The sequence below is a fragment of the Podarcis vaucheri genome (assembly GCF_965113315.1).
Source record: "Podarcis vaucheri genome assembly, chromosome: 3".
NCBI classification, from domain to species: domain Eukaryota; kingdom Metazoa; phylum Chordata; class Lepidosauria; order Squamata; family Lacertidae; genus Podarcis; species Podarcis vaucheri.
The window spans coordinates 47,606,511-47,626,975 of NC_138761.1; the positions used below are offsets into that span (position 1 = coordinate 47,606,511).

The 20,465-nt window shown below is 41.3% G+C and overlaps 1 protein-coding gene across 4 annotated transcripts in view; it reads right to left on the minus strand.

Annotated features, from left to right (window-relative positions):
- Positions 1–20,465, minus strand: part of MTR (5-methyltetrahydrofolate-homocysteine methyltransferase) — a 58,346-nt gene that overhangs the window by 14,439 nt on the left and 23,442 nt on the right. For 3 of the 4 annotated variants that reach the window (XM_082214988.1, XM_082214989.1, XM_082214990.1), the window contains 13 exons: positions 19,228–19,307; positions 17,914–18,026; positions 17,087–17,227; positions 15,537–15,722; positions 14,858–15,037; positions 13,248–13,364; positions 13,016–13,156; positions 9,172–9,261; positions 7,505–7,657; positions 5,872–5,979; positions 2,686–2,786; positions 2,073–2,140; positions 766–886 (listed from right to left, as the gene is read on the minus strand). In XM_082214988.1, the coding sequence (XP_082071114.1) occupies positions 766–886; positions 2,073–2,140; positions 2,686–2,786; positions 5,872–5,979; positions 7,505–7,657; positions 9,172–9,261; positions 13,016–13,156; positions 13,248–13,364; positions 14,858–15,037; positions 15,537–15,722; positions 17,087–17,227; positions 17,914–18,026; positions 19,228–19,307 (1,599 nt within the window). Of the gene's footprint in view, positions 1–765; positions 887–2,072; positions 2,236–2,685; positions 2,787–5,871; positions 5,980–7,504; positions 7,658–9,171; positions 9,262–13,015; positions 13,157–13,247; positions 13,365–14,857; positions 15,038–15,536; positions 15,723–17,086; positions 17,228–17,913; positions 18,027–19,227; positions 19,308–20,465 lie in introns of those variants that run through there. The other variant, XM_082214991.1, reaches the window with a different exon arrangement.

Here is a 20,465-nt window from a genome sequence, read left to right on the forward strand (position 1 = left end):
ATTCATAAATTGCTATCTGGACTACAATGCAACTGGAAGAAACTATTTGGAAACTTTGATGCACAGGTATATTTGCTGTTTCCATCAAGCCCAGCTTTCCTCATTCAACAACATATTGGGTAGGATCTAGACTTCACAAACTTCTATTGAAAGAAGGGACAAAGATCCAGTGGAGCCTCCCACTAGAGGAAGGGAAAGAAAACACTTATTGCCTGAATTCCCCTTCTGCCTACAGCACCACCTGCCAGATCCTTCAGAGCAGATTTTCAAAAATAGCCTCTCATTTTCCTCCAGTAGAGTACCCCATGGGTAGAGTCTGGATCAAGCCCCTTATATTGGTTAATAAATGATCTTCTGTTCTTAATGTTTATATTTCATTATTTCTAAATGCATAGGGTGTTTATTTCTTTTAACTGTTTTTGAAGTCTTAATTTTGCTACAGAAAATCTGTACTTCTGAAAAAAGAAAAAAATCACACTATATATCTCATAAGTCCTCCACTTAATCCCCTTGAAACATCAGCTTCAACATTACTTTTTTATTTTAAAAAACCCCACATTTTTCTTTACTTCACTTTAAACACACTAGAGTACTAGTACCTGAATGCATTTTAATTTAAATAATGTTAATTATCCAAAAGTTACATTTAAAAGGTTAAATTAAGAATAATACTGCCTCTATTAGATGCCTAACATTCTGGAGAACAACGTATTGCATATTTACATTTGCTTCTCCGTTGGGCACACCAAAAAGGACCCAACTTACCTGGAAGTAGTTGCTCCTCCAATCAGCAAAGGAATCTTGATTTCTAATCTCTCCATCTCCTTGGCAACAAATATCATCTCATCCAAAGAGGGTGTGATGAGGCCAGACAAACCAATGATATCTAAAAAATAAATGGTTAGAACTACTTTCATCCACAAGGTTCAATAGCCATTTCAGACAACAGCAACAAGAAGCAACCAGCCAACTGTGCGGTGAGCTCATGGCCTTGTCTAGATGTTTCCACTAACATTTCATTGCCCTAGACATAGTTCTAGGACAGTGGTAGGAAAACCACTGTCCCTCCAGATGTTGTAAGAGCCCAACTCCCAACAGGCTTATGCAGGGCTGGAAGAAGGGACTGTGACAATGCCCCCCACTACCCCATCCTACACAGTGGCACACTCCACCTCTTCCTCATCCTGTTCCCCACTGCCTTGGTTTGTTTTTTGCATTGCCACATGATAACATCAGAGGGAGTGTTAGGGCACACCATTTTGCTTTCCCAAACAGTTGAGAAAATTGCTCCATTCCACCTCATGACTGGGCCAGTGCTGCCCCCAGCCAGCATGGCCAACAGCCAGGGATTGTGGGAATTGTAGTCCACAATTTATGGAGAGACACACGTTTCCAATCCTGCTCTCACCACTCTTATTAATCTGTGAAAGGGGTATCAATGAAATATACAACATCCAGAATATCTGCCTGGCACCAGCAATGTTATGCTTTTGCTGCCAAGCAAATATACTTTTATTCCTCCAAGATTTTGATGTAACATGATGTAACTTTCTTGTTACAGATAGGTAGCCGTGTTGGTCTGCCATAGTCAAAATAAAGAAGAAGAAGTGTGCATGCACACGAAAGCTCATACCAAGAACTAACTTAGTTGGTCTTTAAGGTGCTACTGGAAGGGATTTTTTTATTTTAACTTTCTTGTAACGTTTATTTCTGTACAGTGGTACATAAAACACAACTGTAGTGTGTAACATTTTAGGAGGTAAAAGGATTCAGTACACCTCTGAATTAAAAGGTATTAAGACCAGAAAAAACACATACAAACTCCAATAGATCCAGATCAACCCATTATTTGTTACTCAAAGTCACAGCACGCCTGTTTTTTCCAACCTCCTAAAGGCATCTTAGTAATTGAAGTTCAAACAAACCAGAGATTGTACTGATCTATCTGCTCAGAATTCCCCAAGATTACTGAAAATTAACCTTTCAAGATGCAAATTCAAGATCATAATTTCAATGTGTGGGTTTTTTGTTTTGTTTTTTAAGATTGATGAATGGTGATGAAGCTCTCATACCTGCTTTGTTCTCAAGAGCAGCTCTGAGTATCTTGTCACATGGCGTCATGACTCCCAAATCAATAACTCTGGAGGGGGAGGGAAAATGGTACTTTGCTAGTCATCATGTGCATGTGCTTAATTAATCCATTTCTGCTATAAGGTATAATGAAGATCACTTATCCTGTTAGGAAGGCCAAAGGGAACAGCATTTGGCTTTTAATCTTTCCAGACAGCTGAGCAGCCAGACATCAGCCTTTCCCCAGCACTTTATTGCCCAACCACGCCATCAACCCCCCTCCCCATTCTGAGCTGCTACCACATTTGCTCAAGTATATCTGGCCTGCATCTGAACCTGATCCCATAGCCTGCAACTTCTTCCCTTGGAAACAACAGATATGACTGGAGAAATACTGTGGTACCAGGGGGAACCAATTCCCTCTGCAACACCTGGTTCTGTTTAGGACAAATTGCTCATCTGTCAAGCACAGCTGACTCAGAGAACTAGCAGCTTAGTCAAAATGTTGTACAACCCACTCGAAGAAGGTGACTCTAATATTGCCAGTGACAATACAAAGCAAGCACGGGGGGCAGGGGACGGGACCCACAAGGGCACGAGGTCTAGTCTAATTACCTGAAATTATTGCATCCCAGAACAACTCCCACAATGTTCTTGCCAATGTCATGCACGTCACCTTTCACAGTAGCTAAAACAATTGTGCCATGGTAGGGGTCCTGCAAGAGTTAAAACAAAATCTGCAGGATTTATGAATATTTCCCATCTGAGCAACCTGCACAGTATAAATGGCTGGTTTATTGAAGCAGCTGTTATTACCAGCTTTTTTAAAGGCAGAAACAAATATTTATGAATCACATAGCATAGTTGTTTTTTTGTATACAAATATATGTCTTCCTTATGGGCTTCTCATAGGCATCTATTCTAGATGGCCACTCCATCAACAGAATGCTGAACTAAGTAGGCCTTTGGTCTGATACAGCTATTACTGTACTATTACTGTACACATAATTTAACTAATCACAGGATGGAAGGCATAACAGAAAGAATGAGCATGGCTTCAACAAATAACTCATTTGGAGAGCTCCCTCATTGGTCACTGAAAATGTGTTCATTGAGGAGATGTAGCTGCTAATACTTTATAGCATTCCTGTGGGGTCATCTACAGGGTTCCTTCTTTCTCTACTGTAATATCCGAGGGATAGCCAAGGATGTACCCTCCAGATGTTGTTGGCTACAACTCCCATGGCCCCCAACCATTGGCCTTGCTGGCTAGAGTTTATGCAAGTAGTCCCTACATCTGGAGGACACCAGCACTGACTTCTTCTGAATTAGGCTTTCAAAAATCCAATGGTTGGGGGCACAGAGAGGGGTAGGAATTGGGAAGTTCTGACAATGTGGCTTATTTGCCCCATAATCCAGGATGTGCCTGAACCCTTTTTGTTGTGCATCCATTGTGCTTTCCAAATCTGTGCCTCTAGCCCAAGTTTTCTACATGGCTGAAACACACCTGGGCTCAAAACAAACAGACCTGGAGCCATGATGTGCAATCTTGGCCTTCAAAATATTTTACATCACATATAATCTTTAATAAACAAACAACAGCAACAACAGCAACAGCAACCACAACAATAATCTTTGATGCCTGAGAAACATTGTATTTACTACAATGATTAATCTCCTCTGTCTTCCTAAAATGTAGAGGTTTGGGGAGAATTGAACATTCGAGACTATGCCAAGTGACTGCACCATCCAGGATCATTCTGCGTTGTATTCATGAACATTCAAAAGCCTGCACAGCTGGGGCAGAAAGGCACATTCATTTAATCAAGCTGAAAGAAAACAAGTAAGTATAGTGGACTGGTCCAGCAATGATTGCAGATCTAATTGGTGATGGAAACCCTACAAACAAACAGGAACGAAGTGCTGAAGGAGAAGGGGAAAAATCACCCAACCGCAGACAGTGCTGCAATGTGGACCAGGACATGCGTTTGATTTAAAGATGTCTTCTATGTAAAAACAAGACAATTTCAAGCATTAAATGAATTGGAGCATTCTAATACTGGGCAGAGAACCAAATAGCTTTCCTTTTCGATCCTGGCACAAGCCTGCAGGCACAGCCATTCATTCTAAAACATAATAACCAGTGCTCTGTATTTGCTGATGTTCTGGCACTACGGTTACTGCTCTGGGGGTAACTGCACTCCAGAGAGAAGCCATGCCAGCAGATATGTATATTATTTTAATGCAGGACAGCAGTGTTTTCTCATTGTTAATGCACACCATTTAGGGGCTAACAGAATCTCTCTCTCTTATTGTTTGCTAGCAATAGCATCCAGAATTTTCTGTAGCACCAACCAAGCAATAATACAGGATTGGCCAAATTCTGTAAACATATACAATTTCCCCATTTAAATACCAATATGCCTATAAGATAAAGACACACACCCCAGTAGAACTCCTAAGCTAGCTATCGATTGTTTTAAATGTTTCCCATAGCCTTTTTCTTTTTGGTCTTAGCTCATTCTGGTATCTTACCCAAATGTCAAAGACAGCATAACTGTCTCAGTTTGTTCCCAAATCCAATACAACCTTCGCAACAATTGGAACTACAAGAACAATTGCTGTCATTTAATTTTCACGCTTGTTAGGAATGAAAAATCCTGCTATAGCAACAATCCTCAGGTTCTTTCGAGCCCTATGATTATTTCCAATATGGGAGCAACTAAACACCAGTTTGACATACGCTTCCCAAGGAGGCACAGATCTGTAGGTAAAAACAGGAGGCGTTCCATTCTGGAGAGCATTTCACCATGTTGCTGTCATGTGATCAGTCTCCTCTTGGGAATCAACCTCAAGGGGGGGAAATGGTGCCAGTCCAAGGCAGATGAAGCTGTGCAAATGGCTCGGCCCTTGTGGTGCCAAAAAGCACCCTCCCCACATTAATTTTTCAGCTTAAAAACAAACAATTGTGCTGTGTGTGTGTGTGTGTGTTTAATAAATCAGCCTCTTGTAAATTGTTTGAATGTGCAATCGTACAAATAGCTCTTCAAAACAACATACGCCATAAAAAGGCAGACACCAACCAGAAGCATAGGAGAATAGGCAAAACGGACAAGGAGATCAGGTTTTGCTATGGGAGATGTGTGTAGCATTTGAAGAGGAAAGATGGAGGGAAGCTGGGCTCACCCCTCTGAGACAAAAAGCCATGCACACGCCCTAGGGTATTTGGTGATAGTGCATGCAATGTCTAGGACAATTAGGTGCAGAGTTTATCATGATGGATCTCTGTGCAGCATTGGCTATCGTTACTTACTGGGCATCTGTTTTTACTGAGGAAAGTGTCAAAAGGCAAATTTTACATGTTACAACCAACCACTTGTTTCCAAAAGCAAATCTACTTTTCTGTTTTAAGAAGAAGAAGAGTTTGGATTTGATATCCCGCCTTTCCCTCCCCTTCAGGAGTCTCAAAGCGGCTAACATTCTCCTTTCCCTTCCTCCCCCACAACAAACACTCTGTGAGGTGAGTGGGGCTGAGAGACTTCAAAGAAGTGTCACTGGCCCAAGGTCACCCAGCAGCTGCATGTGGAGGAGCGGAGACACGAACCCAGTTCCCCAGATTACGAGACCACCGCTCTTAACCACTACACCACACTGGCTCTCTGTGATTTACAGTGATTGCTGCAACCAGCATTATATGAATACATGCCTCACAATAAACTTTGCTATAACCTGCAAGGCTCTAACACAACCATGGAAAAAAAATCATTAAAGAGAACCAAACAATGTAGTGTGCAAACTTGCCTCTTCTTCTGTGGAACCTGACAACGCACGCATTTCCTCTCTTTCCTTTTCCATGAAGGGAATCAGATGACCAACAGCCTTCTTCATAACACGAGCAGATTTGATAACCTGGATGCCCAGATTCAAGGGAAGAACCAATTACAGCTATGGGTTTAGCTAAGAGTTCATTCTTAAAACAACAACAACCTCGATCCATCATGCAAATTAAACCGGACTATCAATAACCTCCAATTAAAAACACACTTTCGTATCTTCCCTATTCTCTGCTGCCTAGATACTCCTGCACTGATCATATTAACATGCCTCCACGCTGCTTAGCCCATTCACAGATCCATCTCTACGGGCTTGTTCAATCATTGTGTTGGGCTGTTGGCCAAGAAATGTGAATCAATATCTGGATTAATGGAGTGCCACTGGACAACCGTCTGCAAATGTAAGGAGAGCCCACATCAGCTAAACTGGCCCTACTGTGAGGCACAAGTGCTTTTGAGGAACTTGTAGATAAAACTAGAAATAAATTAACAAAAAATAAATAAACAACTCTGTGAACACATTACCACCATACTAAGAGTGAATACAAAGAAAAGGAATAGACAAATTAAAAGAATTTTGTTGCAGGCTGGCCTGCCAACATATAGTAGTGGATTACAGCATATCCAGAAAGCTACCAGTCTAGAAGGAATTGTTGCTCATCCTGGAAGGCTGAATATAGGAATGCCCATAGCTATTAGGGAAGATGAAAACAGCATCCATTTCACTGTTTAGGGTATGCCTAGCTTCTTGAACTGTGGAATGGTGGAGGGACCATTGATCAGTGGTATAGCACACTCTTTGCATGCAGGAGATGCCAGGTTCATTCTCTGGCATCTCTAGTTAAAATGGGCTCAGTTAGCATGTGACAGGAGAATCACTGCCAGAAATATAGACAATGCAGTTTTGTTTTACTGCTCCACTCTGGGAGCCACCCAGAGTGGCTGGGGAAACCCAACCAGATGGGTGGGATATAAATAATTCAATTCAATTCAATTCAATCAGTGCTTTTTTCTGGGGGGAAACAGGGATACGCATATCCCTAAACATTTTGTGAATCTAAGTTTGGCCTCGTTGAGGGGCAATACAGTGGTACCTCGGGTTAAGAACTTAATTCATTCTGGAGGTCTGTTCTTAACCTGAAACTGTTCTTAACCTGAAGCACCACTTTAGCTAATGGGGCCTCTTGCTGCCGCCACGCGGCCGCCGTGTGATTTCTGTTCTCATCCTGAAGTAAAGTTCTTAACCCGAGGTACTATTTCTGGGTTAGCGGAGTCTGTAACCTGAAACGTATATAACCCAAGGTACCACTGTATTTCAATATGAGTAGGAAAATGAGACTATCCATAAACATTTTTTAAAGAAAAAAAGCACTGAATACAATACAATGCAATACAATACTGATACTAATGATGATGATGTAGTCTGATCTGGTATAAAACAACTTCTGTATTCTACTGGTACAATTCAGATGAAGCCACTGTCTGAGGCACACCCTAGGTGGAAAAGGCTATTGGTCTGGTAATTAAATTATCTATAAATCATTCATTTTCATAGATAACTTATTAATGGTTAATAGAAAATTCTCATCATTCTTCTTTACCTGTGGTAGAAACATCTTGCCAGCTCCAAAAAGATCACCAACTGTTTTCATGCCATTCATCAGAGGCCCCTCAATTATATTCAGAGGTCTGGGATACTTTTCTTTGTTTAATCTAGCTTCTTCTGTGTCTTCAATCACATACTTCTCAATACCCTGGGGGCAGGGAGAGAGAGACATAGTATTAGTGTGCTCATGCACTGCTAAAATAAGCATAATCATATTACACTAACCAGAGTGGGGAGCTGAAGAGTCTCCGAAAAACGAGGAAAGGACAGGGAAAGCAGAGAGAGGAAAGTCTCCCTCCTCTTTATCTACAGCTGCTTTTGCTGGAAGTCTGCAGGGGGAAGGACTGGGTCTTCACCAGCAGACAAAAACACAGCCCACCTCTATGAAGGAGTGTTACAGAGCGTCACATGGCAGAGAACAAATATAAAGTCAAAGAAAGTCATCAACGAGTAAAACAAATCAGCAACAGAAACCAAACATTACGCAAGCAACATCAAATCAAGTTGAAAGCAGCAGAAAACTTTTTCAGGAGTCTGACAAAACAGGAAATGAGAAGGCCACTCGTAGGTATCCCAGGAGCAAGGTGGCCCTGTTCTTAATTGCCTCGATTCAAAAGGGAGGGGGCACTTCAAGCAAGGCTTCTGAAGGAAGTTTTAAAGAGTGACAGATGGTTCTTCAGTTCTTCTGCTGATACCACATCCCTCTTCACACTTGTAGCCAGAGGTACGCCCAGTAAGGCCAAGTGGGGGAAAAACCAGTTAAGCCAAAATGAGCTTAGTCGGTTGCTTTCAACCTCAGTTTAAAATCTGTACCACTTTCTCTCCTCCTTGAGCATAAGTCTGGATTGATATTTAAGATAATTAAAAATAAAGTTGGGAAATTAGATTTTTGTTATTATAATAATAAATGACTTCTTTAAAAAAGAAAGATAGACATCTGTTACACCTTTGGTGATTTTTCTCATAGACTGATTTATGTTTTAATATCAGCTTTTCATTTTATATGTTATATAGCAAGAGTTGACTTGTGGCTGATACAGCCTTAGAATAACATAATCTGCAAAAACATCCATGGTAGGAGTCAGTAATCAATACATTTACAATCACCATGATTGTAAGGAGTTGTTGCAAGGTTATCTCAGGTGAGCAGATTTTCCAGATTTCATTACCTGTGAATTACAAGGTTGTGTGGCTTGTGCAATTTTGTAACGCTGTGAAGTACATGGGTTGCATCTAACATTAGTTCTGCACAGAATGGACCCACTGAAATTAACGGACATGACTAACTCAGGTCTTTTAATTTCAGTGGATCTATCATAGTATAACATGGTACAACCCTATGTCTGTAAGAAGTGGCTAATACTCACTCATTTCCATTCATTAAGGTAAGTCCTGCCAAACACGTTTCTACCTGAATTCTATCTGTATTCCTCCTTCCATCACAAAGAAATCCTGGGAGGATTTAAGTTGGACAGGCTAAGAATATTACACTGACACCTTCCAACAACCTTCTCCTCAAATCATTCTTCAATCAAGGAATTCTACTCTTTAGAGGTTCAAAGTGCTTGGTAATAAGGAAGTATACAAAATTATAATTTAAGTAGAGTCTGTTTGAAGAGAACAGACACTGGCTTTGATATGGAAAAACACATAAAAAATCACCTTGACAAGGGCATACTCCAGTCTTTCCTCCACAGAGCCATTTCTCCATTCATCTGTCTGTACCACTTTCTTTCCTCCTTGAGCATGAGTCTGGATTGATATTTAAGGTAATTAAAAATAAAGTTGGGAAATTAGATTTTTGTTGTTGTGATAATAATAATAATAATAATAATAATAATAATAATAATAATAATAAATGACTTCTTTAAAAAAGAAAAAGAAAAACTTGAAAGCATTTGCCATTTCGAATCATACAACTTGAATCCCCTCTCAAGTGGAGACTTCTGGCTCAAGAAAAGTTACAAACTAAAAGTCTTTTTTCCAGCATTCCAGATACCTTCTGTAGATGGAAGGCTGATTGGGTGAGGACTTAAGCAGGTGGTGAATGTGCAGTCTTTCATACATTGTTAAATTACAACTCACATCATCCCTGATCATTTGTATGCCATCTTAGCTGTGAGTCCTAGTAGACCTGCTCCCTGCCTTGCGCATCTTTTTCCACCTAGCCCAGGAGGGTGGGGTCCTGACTGACTCCAACTACAAAAACTGAGGCTGCCGAACAAGATTCTTGGGCTGACTACTTTTGTTACTGTTTGCAGTTACCTAATTCTTTTCATGCTGTAAGCCACCTTGAGCATGCCTTGAGCTATGGAAAGGCGGCATACAAATAAAATAATTGACTGTATTTTCATTCAAATGAATCTCAAAGCGGCTTACAAACAAAATAACAACAACATTCTAGAACCTAATAGATCATAAGTACAGCTGAAAACATATAAAATAATTAACAAATCATCTGTAAAACAATTATAAAACACTATTAACAAAGCAGCAACTAAAACAATAAGCTAAACATCACAATTACAGCAAAAGTCATATGATATTATTAACTAAAGAATGCAGCATTTACAATCCATAAAACAATATTAACATTAGCTAAATACCAACTAAAAAAACCAAGCTAAGCACTGTTTAGTTCATACACACTCCAAGTCCCTAAGACTCATCATAGTTCACTCTATTCCATTCATTGGCTCTGCCCCTGCATGCATTCAGGATAAGGGCTGAAGTGCATACAAACTATACAGTGGTACCTCGGGTTAAGTACTTAATTCGTTCCGGAGGTCCGTACTTTACCTGAAACTGTTCTTAACCTGAAGCACCACTTTAGCTAATGGGGCCTCCTCCTGTTCTTATCCTGAAGCAAAGTTCTTAACCTGAAGCACTATTTCTGGCTTAGTGGAGTGTGTAACCTGAAGCGTATGTAACCTGAAGCGTATGTAACCCGAGGTACCACTGTATATGCAAGTCTCCATCTGCATGACTGAGAAGGCTCAGAATACGAGTATTCCTGATCACATGCTCAGAGCCAAGGTGCATAGAGCAGCAAGGAGGAACCTCCAGCCTAGGGGCCAGATCTGGCCTACCAGCCCTCTCCATACGGCTTGCTAGGCCTCTGCTGTCATGCTGTGCCTATTTTGATCCTGAATAAAGCCTTTTCTCTGTGCGTGCTGAAAAAAGACTTCCCTTTCCCAACACCAAAGAGAAAATGCTGCAAATCTGGCTATGTAGGAACCCTCTTGCATGCTCAATTTGCTTAAATGAGAGAAAGAGAACGAGGTGTGCATGCCTGAAAATGTGATGCACGTGAGTGAGAGAGAGGGGGGGAGGGAATGTGATATTTGTTTATGTGGGAAAGGGTTGCATGTTCTGGCTGTGCCCACTTTGTGTTTGAGCACCACCCACTTTGAGCATGTTGTTTCTGAGTATTTCCTCTCAAGGAAATGTGACCCTCAGGAAGGTAAAAGGCTTCCCACTCCTAGCATACAGACCCTTTCAGACCTCGCACCGAATGTGTGTGGAGGGTTGGGATCAGCAGGCGAATTATTCAGTTGCCTTATGTGGCTCTCCTATACCTGACACCTGAACAGATGATTTCCCCACACACACACCAGCCAGACACTGGGGAACCTGGATCCCTGCCTTCCAACCGCTAACTTGTGCTCAGGATATTTTAATGTAGATGTTTTTGAACCCATGTAAACAGACAAGGCTAAAGGTTGCTTTACACTAACCATTTGAAGGTATTTCCTTCTGAAGAGGCAAGACATCGAACCATAAGTGGCTCATCAATAGAAAAAGAGATGCCTCAAGGATTGAAATTTTGGATTTTTATTTCTGGGAACTTAATTTAAATTAACTTTATCCCTGGCCAACCTAACAATTTTATTTCATTAACCTAACAAATTAATTTGGCTTTGCTACAGTTCCTGTTGGCTATAGTTTATGTTCTGTCACGTAATGGATCACTAATGAATCAAAATCTGTACTTCATCAGCTTAAGAAAGCACCTCATTCTAAATCCCCTTCAACCTCACATTACCTAAGGCCCCTTCAGAGAGAACCCAGGGAACTTTGGGAGGCTGTTTGGTGGCAGCAAGTACTTCAAACGGGGTGGTGGGGGGAGGCAGGGTACAAGAGAGGGGTATAACCTGTTGTGACCAGATGGGCCCACGATGACACTCCTCATGCGGGAGTTGCTCCAACCCCCTTAATCACCCTGGTTGCTTGTTGTGAGCCTTTCAAGTTCTGTAATACCCATTATGAGGTGAGGCGAACAGAACGTACACAGTATGCCAAGTGAGGTCCCAACATACTGTAATGGCATTATGGTATCAGCCGTTTTATTTTCAATAAGTTTCCTATTTATCCCTAACATGGACGTTTCTGTTTTCACAGCTGCCACACACTGGGTCAACATCTCCATTGAACTATTCATCCCCCAACTCCCAAAGCCTCATTGCTGGGCCAGTCATTGCCAGTCCAGAGCCCATTAACATATATATTAGAAATCTCTATCAGCCCTCTTAGGCTGGACTGAGGGGAACTGAAACTGTTCCCCTTATAGCCGGCAGAAATTAGGGTCTTTATAGTGTCCAAAACTCCAGGCACATCTCTAACAGGAGAAAAAGCAGCTTGGAAGAAGTCAGAGCTGTTTTCTCATTAAATAGGCTGTGGTTTACCAGCAGTAATTTTATTCCCTCCTTTGAGAGCTTCTAATCATAATTATTCTTGCCTTGGGGGGGAAATGCTCATTTAACAAGGTACAAAATATTTACATCAAAACACACGTTCAGTAGAATCCTATGGTATAGTCTTCCTGAGTCTATACCACTTGAGAATGATGTGGGGAAATTGCATGACTGAATGCTCAAAACCTCCCTGCCTGTGGGTAGCTATACTATCAAGGAAACAGATACTAGTTTAGAAAGTTAGAAGAAAAAGGCATAGTATTACTTAGGGTAATATTCAAATCATACTTGCACGCACGCACACACACACACACACACACAGCATACTGAAATGGTATTGTCACTATGGACTAGACATTGAGATTCTTCAGAATGTGTACCTTGGTTCTTAACAACATTGAATGTACTATAAACAAGCATGTATACACTTGCATATTAAAACAGTATGCTTTAATATAACAACAGTGAACACAGAACACAGAGACTGCATAACTATCAAATATGGTTTTCTCTAGGTATTTCTTGCTATGCTTATATCTCGCTCTTCCTTTGGAAAAATTTCCACAGGGCTGCCAGACAACTTTCCCTCCAGGCTCAGACCTGCTTATCTTTGACATATAACATTATCATGTGCCCTCAGAATATTCCCTCCACCCCCACCTCCCAAAGTGATTTTGCATCTTGGCAGAAAAAATGCACCACTCACCAATGAAGACGCATTTAAAGCATTTTTTTTAAATCCCCAAGGTTCAATGTTTGAATGCCACAGCTTGCATTTTAAAAAAAGAAAGCAGGCAAAATATAAAAATTACCTGGGCGTAACGCAGAAGCTTCTCTGTGGCCTCTGGATCCTTATTCCAAATCAAATCTTCACACAACTGCAACAGCTCCTTGTGGATATCATCATACACAGGCAAGTTTCCTGCATTCACAATCCCCATGTCCAATCCATACTGACGATACAGGAATAGGAGAGGGAAGATAATGAACACTACAAGATATGCATTCTGATCAGAAGCTGTTTTGTCAAAATGCTCACATTACCTTAATGGCATGGTACAGAAAAACTCCATGCATCGCTTCTCGAATAGCTTCCATTCCCCGAAAGGAAAAAGACAGATTGGAAAGGCCTCCACTTATTTTGGCTCCAGGCAGAGTTTCCTGACGACAATAGGATAAGCAGCAAGCTCATGATAAAAACCTATTTTCATATCAGAGGCCTAAGGGCCATCAGTGAATTAATGAAGCACATCTTTGTGGTCTAAAGGACAGTAAGCTACCCAGGCACACAGCAGTGTCTGGGCACCATAGAAACAGCAGGTGAAAAACAGCTATCACTCCAGGCAAGGTTTCTCTCAAAACATAGTCTATCCCACATTCAAGGCTGTGCATTGTCCCACTTGGATTATTTTAACATTCTATTTGCTATTCCTCATGGATAAGGTATGAAAATCCTTGAAAACAGGAGCTGGTCAGTCTACAGATTACCATAGATAACTTGCTCATTTATTTCCCTTAAGTTAACCTTACTTTTATTAAACTAAGGAATTTCACCTCTGACTTTAAATGGCCATATTAGAGCCAGATATATCTGCATGACTATGAGAAATATTAATCCAGTAGATAGAAGACTGTAACTAGACAGTGGAAATCTGAGTTAAGAGTCCCATCTCAAGGCTCCTTCACTACAAAATTCCTAAGATGATTACTTCACAGGCTGCAGAGACAGAGGGACAGAGATCCCAACATGCTATCATACACAGATGGAAATCACTGCACATGTGCCTGCAGAGGAGCTGCAATTAGCTTACTAGCACATGCAAACAGAGCTATTTATATGAACATTGACTCCTCACATGTTAAGTTACTGTGTGCGTTTATATTGCAAAGAATTTCTACCCAGCCATTGTTGCTTGTGAAGCACAAGCTGGCCAACCTGAGCTCTTTCAGAAGGAAGGGTGAGATAAATCAAATAAATAATAGTAACAGTGGTTGCCTTTTTGGGAGATCATACTCCTTTGTCCTATATCATGATCTATCAAATCATAATATTGGCCTACCCCACAGGGGTGGTGCAGAGATAAATAAATGAATTCTTATCCTTGCTTTTACACACACACACACCCAGCTTTAGAAAGAAGGTGCGTTATAAATCCACACCAATAAAGATGGTAATAGGTAATTACTATATTTTTGCCCTTTATTTACAGGTAACATACGCACACACACACATTTATAATCAAGTATTTGAAGGAGATCCTGTTCAGAGTACAATCAAACTAGAGACAGAATACACTGCAATAATGGAGCCTGTGCTAATTAAATGAGGCAGCTTTCACATAGCTTGTCAAAGACCTTTTGACTAATCTGCCAACATTTTGCTAAAATTGCCCCATTTAATTACTATAAGTATATTTACACTACAGATAATTGTCTGGGATATTTTTAGACTGATATATAATTTATAATACCTTTGCTATCCGAAGCAGGGCTGAGGAGCTAGTACAGTACAAAAAGAGCTGCATCATTCCACACAGGCCATTGCTTATTTTCTGGTGTGTTCCCCTTCTCCCTCCACCACAATACTTTAAATAATAATAATAATAATAATCAAACCCCACCCCACCCTCCATTAAAGAACTCCCCAGACTCACTTTTATGGTTTTAGTCGCATTGATAAAGTTAATTGCATACAGATTGTGTTCCTCCATTCCAGTACCTATGGTAAGAATGTTGGGATCAAAAATGATATCGTTCGGATTAAAGCCCACTTTGTTCACTAGGAGGTTGTAGGCTCTGGTGCAGATCGCAATTTTTTCATCAGATTCAGTGGCCTGAAAAAGGGGGGGGGGGGACAAAAAGTGAGAAGGAAAGGCAAGTTTCCTATCTGCAAGGTTTGACCAGTGAATCTCATATTTTCCATGAGTTACACCAAGGCACCAATGAGCTTATTATCTGAGCGGATGATCATTTCAATACCCCTATATAAATTCTGCTACTCAGGGGTGTATCATATTCTGTTAGTTCCTCATTTCCTGCTGGTTTGATTCCCAGACGGCATACATACCATATATTTAAAGCTCATCACTTCCCCCACTTTCCTGGGAAATGCAGTTTGTTAAGGGTGCTGAGAATTGCAGCTCTGTGAGGAGTAAATGACAGTTCAAATATTTTTTCGGGGGAAAGACATGCTCTTTCAGTGTGTAGTAAATGTGTGATGTGTATGCTGCCCCCCCCCACGCCCCGCTCCTTTACTACTCCGGATTCTGGATATAACAAAAATATTTTGGGACCTTCCTCTAAGCCAGTAAGGTATGTTCAAGTGGTACTGACCTGACCCACTTCATCAAAAGCCATAACCACCACAGCTGCTCCATATCTCTTTATCTTTCTCGCTTTTGCCAGGAAGTCTTCTTCGCCTTCCTTCAAACTGATGCTATTCACTATGCATTTACCTTGGCAACACTTCAACCCAGCCTCTATCACTGCGAAATTTGAAGAATCGATACAGAGTGGCACCTGATACCGGGGAGTGCAAATTTACAAGTTAGCATAGCTAAGTAGCTACTTTTTTCTTTGTCAACAACTAAAACATCAACAGGAAAATGTCACAGCAGTGTTGATGTTTTCTAACCTGTTATGTAGTTATGCATATAAAAATAATGTTAAAAATCCAAAGTTAAAAGAAACACGAAGGAACTTGCAAGCAACTGCCAACAGTGTGGTTTATCATCCCACTTTGTTTCCCCTAAACCAGGGGTCTGCAACCCGCGGCTCCGGAGCCGCATGTGGCTCTTTTACACCTTTGCCGCAGCTCCGGGGCAGATACTAGCGAGGGGAGGAGACGCATTGTGCGCCCCGACACTCCCCACTGTGGCGGGCGCTGTACTGGCTGTGACGTCGCATGGGGGCGATGCGTGCATTAGTCACGCACCGTCCCGACGTCACCTTCCTGCCCGCTGTCAGATTAAGGTAAGAAACAATACATGCAGTGTTATATTTGTTTTAAATGTCGCAATGGTTTTGTGGCTCCCAGTTTGTTTTTTCTTCGGAAACGGGTCCAAGTGGCTCTTTTTGTCTTAAAGGTTGCAGACCCCTGCCCTAAACCATAGATCAGACTAGCTAGAGTTTCAGGTTTGAACATAACACTTTGCTTTTCATTTATGTAGTACCTTGGATCCCGAATGCCTTGCAAGTCGAACGTTTTGGCTCCTGAACACCACAAACCCGGAAGTGAGTGTTCCAGTTTGCAAACATTCTTTGGAACCCGAACGTCTGATGGGGCTTCCGATTGGCTGCAGGAGGTTCTTGCAGCCAGTGAGAAGCCACACTTTGGTTTCTGAACGTTTTGGAGGTTGAACAGATTTCCGGAACGAATTCTGTTCAACTTCCTAGGTACGACTGAATCTTCAAATGGTGAGCCATCTGCATTTCAAACTGTTGCAGTCCTTCAAAAGAAGAAAAGCAATAATTCTCCCCGCCATTAATAACCCAGCACTTCGAAATGTTTCCTTGCAATACGGGAGCTGTTTTTCTGCATGGGCTCATCCCACAGCATTACTGCAACATTTAAGTACTCTGCATCACCACATGAGCAGAGCGAATTGCACAGGCTCTGACCACACCATGGTCACCTTGCTAGGATCAGGGGTAACGTTTGAGTGGTTGAGAACCCTTGTACATCTTGGTGGGACCTCTAGCATTACTGCAGTGCCATAGGATGAACTTTCAGGAAAGTGGCAAGTCGGTAGAAATGCAGTCACTAAATACTGTCTGTAGAATTAAAAGATTATTCCTAATACTGTATACGCCCCTCCCCCAATTTGCAGCTCTATCTGAAAGAACATCTGTTTTAATCTGACATCAGAAGTTGTGCATACAACCTTGGCAATGTCAGGTTCTGAAGCAATGAAGTTGCAGAATCTGGCCATAGCACATGGCCCATCTAGCATCCCGTCGTCCATATTGAGATCCAAAATTTGAGCTCCCATCTCAACCTGGGCCTTGGCTACACTCAGGGCATCCTAAAAAGGGATCACAAAATATATAGATATATTTGTAAAAAATATAGTAAATGCCTAAGTTGGGCCTAGCATTAGTGAGTCCTTTTTATATTCCTCTTTGTTGGTGATCATCTCCAATTCTGAATTACATCAAACAGCTCCCCACCCCCTTAAAACAAAACATTAATATAAACATCTCCCGCCCTCTCTTGTCTTACGCAGATTCCTCTTCTCTTTGTTAAGGGTTTGGCTTCACACAGCATATTGGACTTAATGTTTCTTGGGCCGAAACAGAGCCCCATTTGCACATAACCATAGGAGTTTGGAAGCTTCTTTCCTGCAACTTATTCCCACACTGCCCTAGTAATGTATCAATTCAGAAACCCTGCAGGCAGAAGCAACAGTGTGGAACCTGTGTGGAAGTCAGGAATTCATGACTCCACTTCTCTCTTTCAGCTGTCCAAGCACAGCTGAAGAAATTCAAATGCTTGAGCACTGTGATGCCTATTAACAAAAATGCTTCCATGCTAGGCCTTTCACCTTTACAAGAGAAGTGCCTCGACACTTTTTTTCATGCTGAACCAAATTAGTACACTTCCACCAACTACATGGAAAAAAGTTCCCTGCCGATAACTTATCTACTACAGACTGAATATGCAAACTCTTAAAATATGGTAAGTCAGAGACAAACTAAGTTGAATGCTTACTTCATAATTGCCGGCCATGATGAGTTTGGCAAACCTCCGTGATCCTGCAACATTGCAGCGTTCACCAATGTTCACAAAGTTGGTGTACTGCCCAATTCTGAAGGGTTCCAAGCCTTGAAAGGAAAAAAAACAACGACAACAATCAACACAGGTTAAAAAGCAGAACATACAACCTACTCTCAATTCACATAAAGCCCCTGTATAGCAGATGTAGCTCATATGCAAAGCCTAATGAGCTATGCTTTAGATTTACAAGAATATACAGGCAACTCCCATCTTCCGAGCGTTTGATGCACATGCAACCAACCATGCATATGCATGCTGTGTTGAGCACCAGAAGAGGGTGGAACAGGGCAGGCTGACACATGCATGGTGACCCAGAATGTAACCCGCACATGAACGGAGGGTTGCCTGAACTCTTCTTTATATTTATGCGACTAATGAAACAACTGTCCTCTACATGGATGGGGAAAAGCACTAATTCCCCTTGCAACTACAGAACACGATATGACTAGTGTACCAAAGTTTACTATTTATTGATAAAAAATACTTGATTTTTTAAAAATGAAATAGCGGTATACAACAGTTATATAAAGACCACATAAAAAGTTAAAATCACAGGTCATCTGCTAACTATTACAGACAATGTTTTCATAATTGTCTGCATAACTTGGCAGCATAGAAAGTTTTTCAACAAATAGTTTGAAGACTGAAACAGAAGGTGCCTGTTGAATTGCTATCGACAAAGCACTCCACAGGACTGGGCCAATGGCAATTAGGGCTTGGGTTTTGTGCCGATATCAAATGAGCCTCTCCAACTCAGGGGTCAGAAAATGATGCTCCTACATGTGATCCCAGTGGTCAAGCTGGCATACAAGGGCTCAAGTGGTCCCTATGCTAAGCCCGGCTTGGTAGTGAATGGACAGCCAGAGTTGATGTTCTAACAATGCTGTTGCATGTTGTCAGCCATGTACCCCCATCAGCAGTTTGGCTGCTGCATTCTGCACAAACAGCAGCTACCAGAGTAGGTCCAAAGGCAGCCCCACATAGAGTGCATTGAACTAATCCAGCCTTAAATTTACCAACCCATTGATTACAGTGGTCAGACATTATCTAACTACATCCATCCATCTCTCTCTCTCTCTTGGTTTTGTAAACCCTCTCAATTTAATAGCTAGTCTATAGCGACATAAATGACATATGCATTCCCAGTAAAATATAGAGATCTCAAGGTAAATCAGCAAATAGAGGCATTCTAAAATATACTTTAACAGAATGCAAATCAGGGCAGCTGGATACATCAGTCTTTCTCACCTGAGAGCAGCATGTAGCCTTCTGAAAAAGAGGAGGCAGGAATGCGAGGCTTGCATGTCTTTACTGCTTCAGCTATCGCCCTGCATTACAAAACAGCAAAACACAAAACAGCAGCTCAGGGCTATACAAGTATGGATGATGTTCAACTGGAACATGTTAAGAGACCAATACCTATTTGCTTATTACAGTCCCCTCTCACTTCTCCTCTAAGGATCTCACAGGAATGTACTAGATAGATAGATAGATAGATAGATAATGCAACTCTTAGTAAAAATAGTAATTAACATACTAACCTTTGAACACCACCCAAGAAATACTGAAGAGTGTCCAAAATTGCCTGTATAATTAATTTTCGTGACAAGAAGGCATTGCTTGCAATACCTGACATGCAGAAGTTAACTGCTCCAGATAAAATGATTATGTAAGCTGGCTCTTAATCAGGCAGAAGTTATTAACAATGAAAAGCTATGTGCCCTGCATTAACACCCATTCTCTTCAGTTTTCCACCATATTTTAATTTTATTGACATCCTATGAGAATCCAGGCCTACACAGTAATACAAAATGCTTGTGGTCACTTATGACCTCAAGTACTGCCTCACGTACTACCTCCCATTTCCTCATGAAGCCTCAGCTCCATCACTTTTTATTACAAGAGAAAGATGGCTAAACTCTTGCCATCAGGGAAGAAATAGAGAGGTTTTCCAATTAACTTTATAAGGAGATTGCTGAAAAACATTTTACCAAAGTAGCTATAGCTGAACAAATATTTAATTTCATTAACTTAATTAGCAGTGGTTTCATGCATCATTCAATCAACATTTTCTGCAATTGGCGCACAAGTCCTTTAAATCCCGAAGGGGAAAGAAAAAGATTGCTTAGCCTGAAGGACAATGAATGTAAATTTCCCCAAAATGGTTGTCACCACACATCTGCAGCCTGAAACTCCTGGTTCTGGAATATATCTGGGGGCTGTTCCTCTTCTTAGAACATGAATCATGAATGTGTGACCCTCCAGATGTTGTTGGGCTCCAACTCCTATCAGCCCCAGCCAGCATAACCAATGGTCAGCATTGTTGAGAGTTGTAGTCTAACATCTAGAGGGCCACACATTCCCTACCCCTAGATCCCTCATATGTTGATGATTTCCCCGGTCCACCCATCAGGTGGACTGCATGAAGAAACCTCAGTGCCTCATGAACCTCCACACAAATTCCAGATTAGCCCAGATCAGGGTAG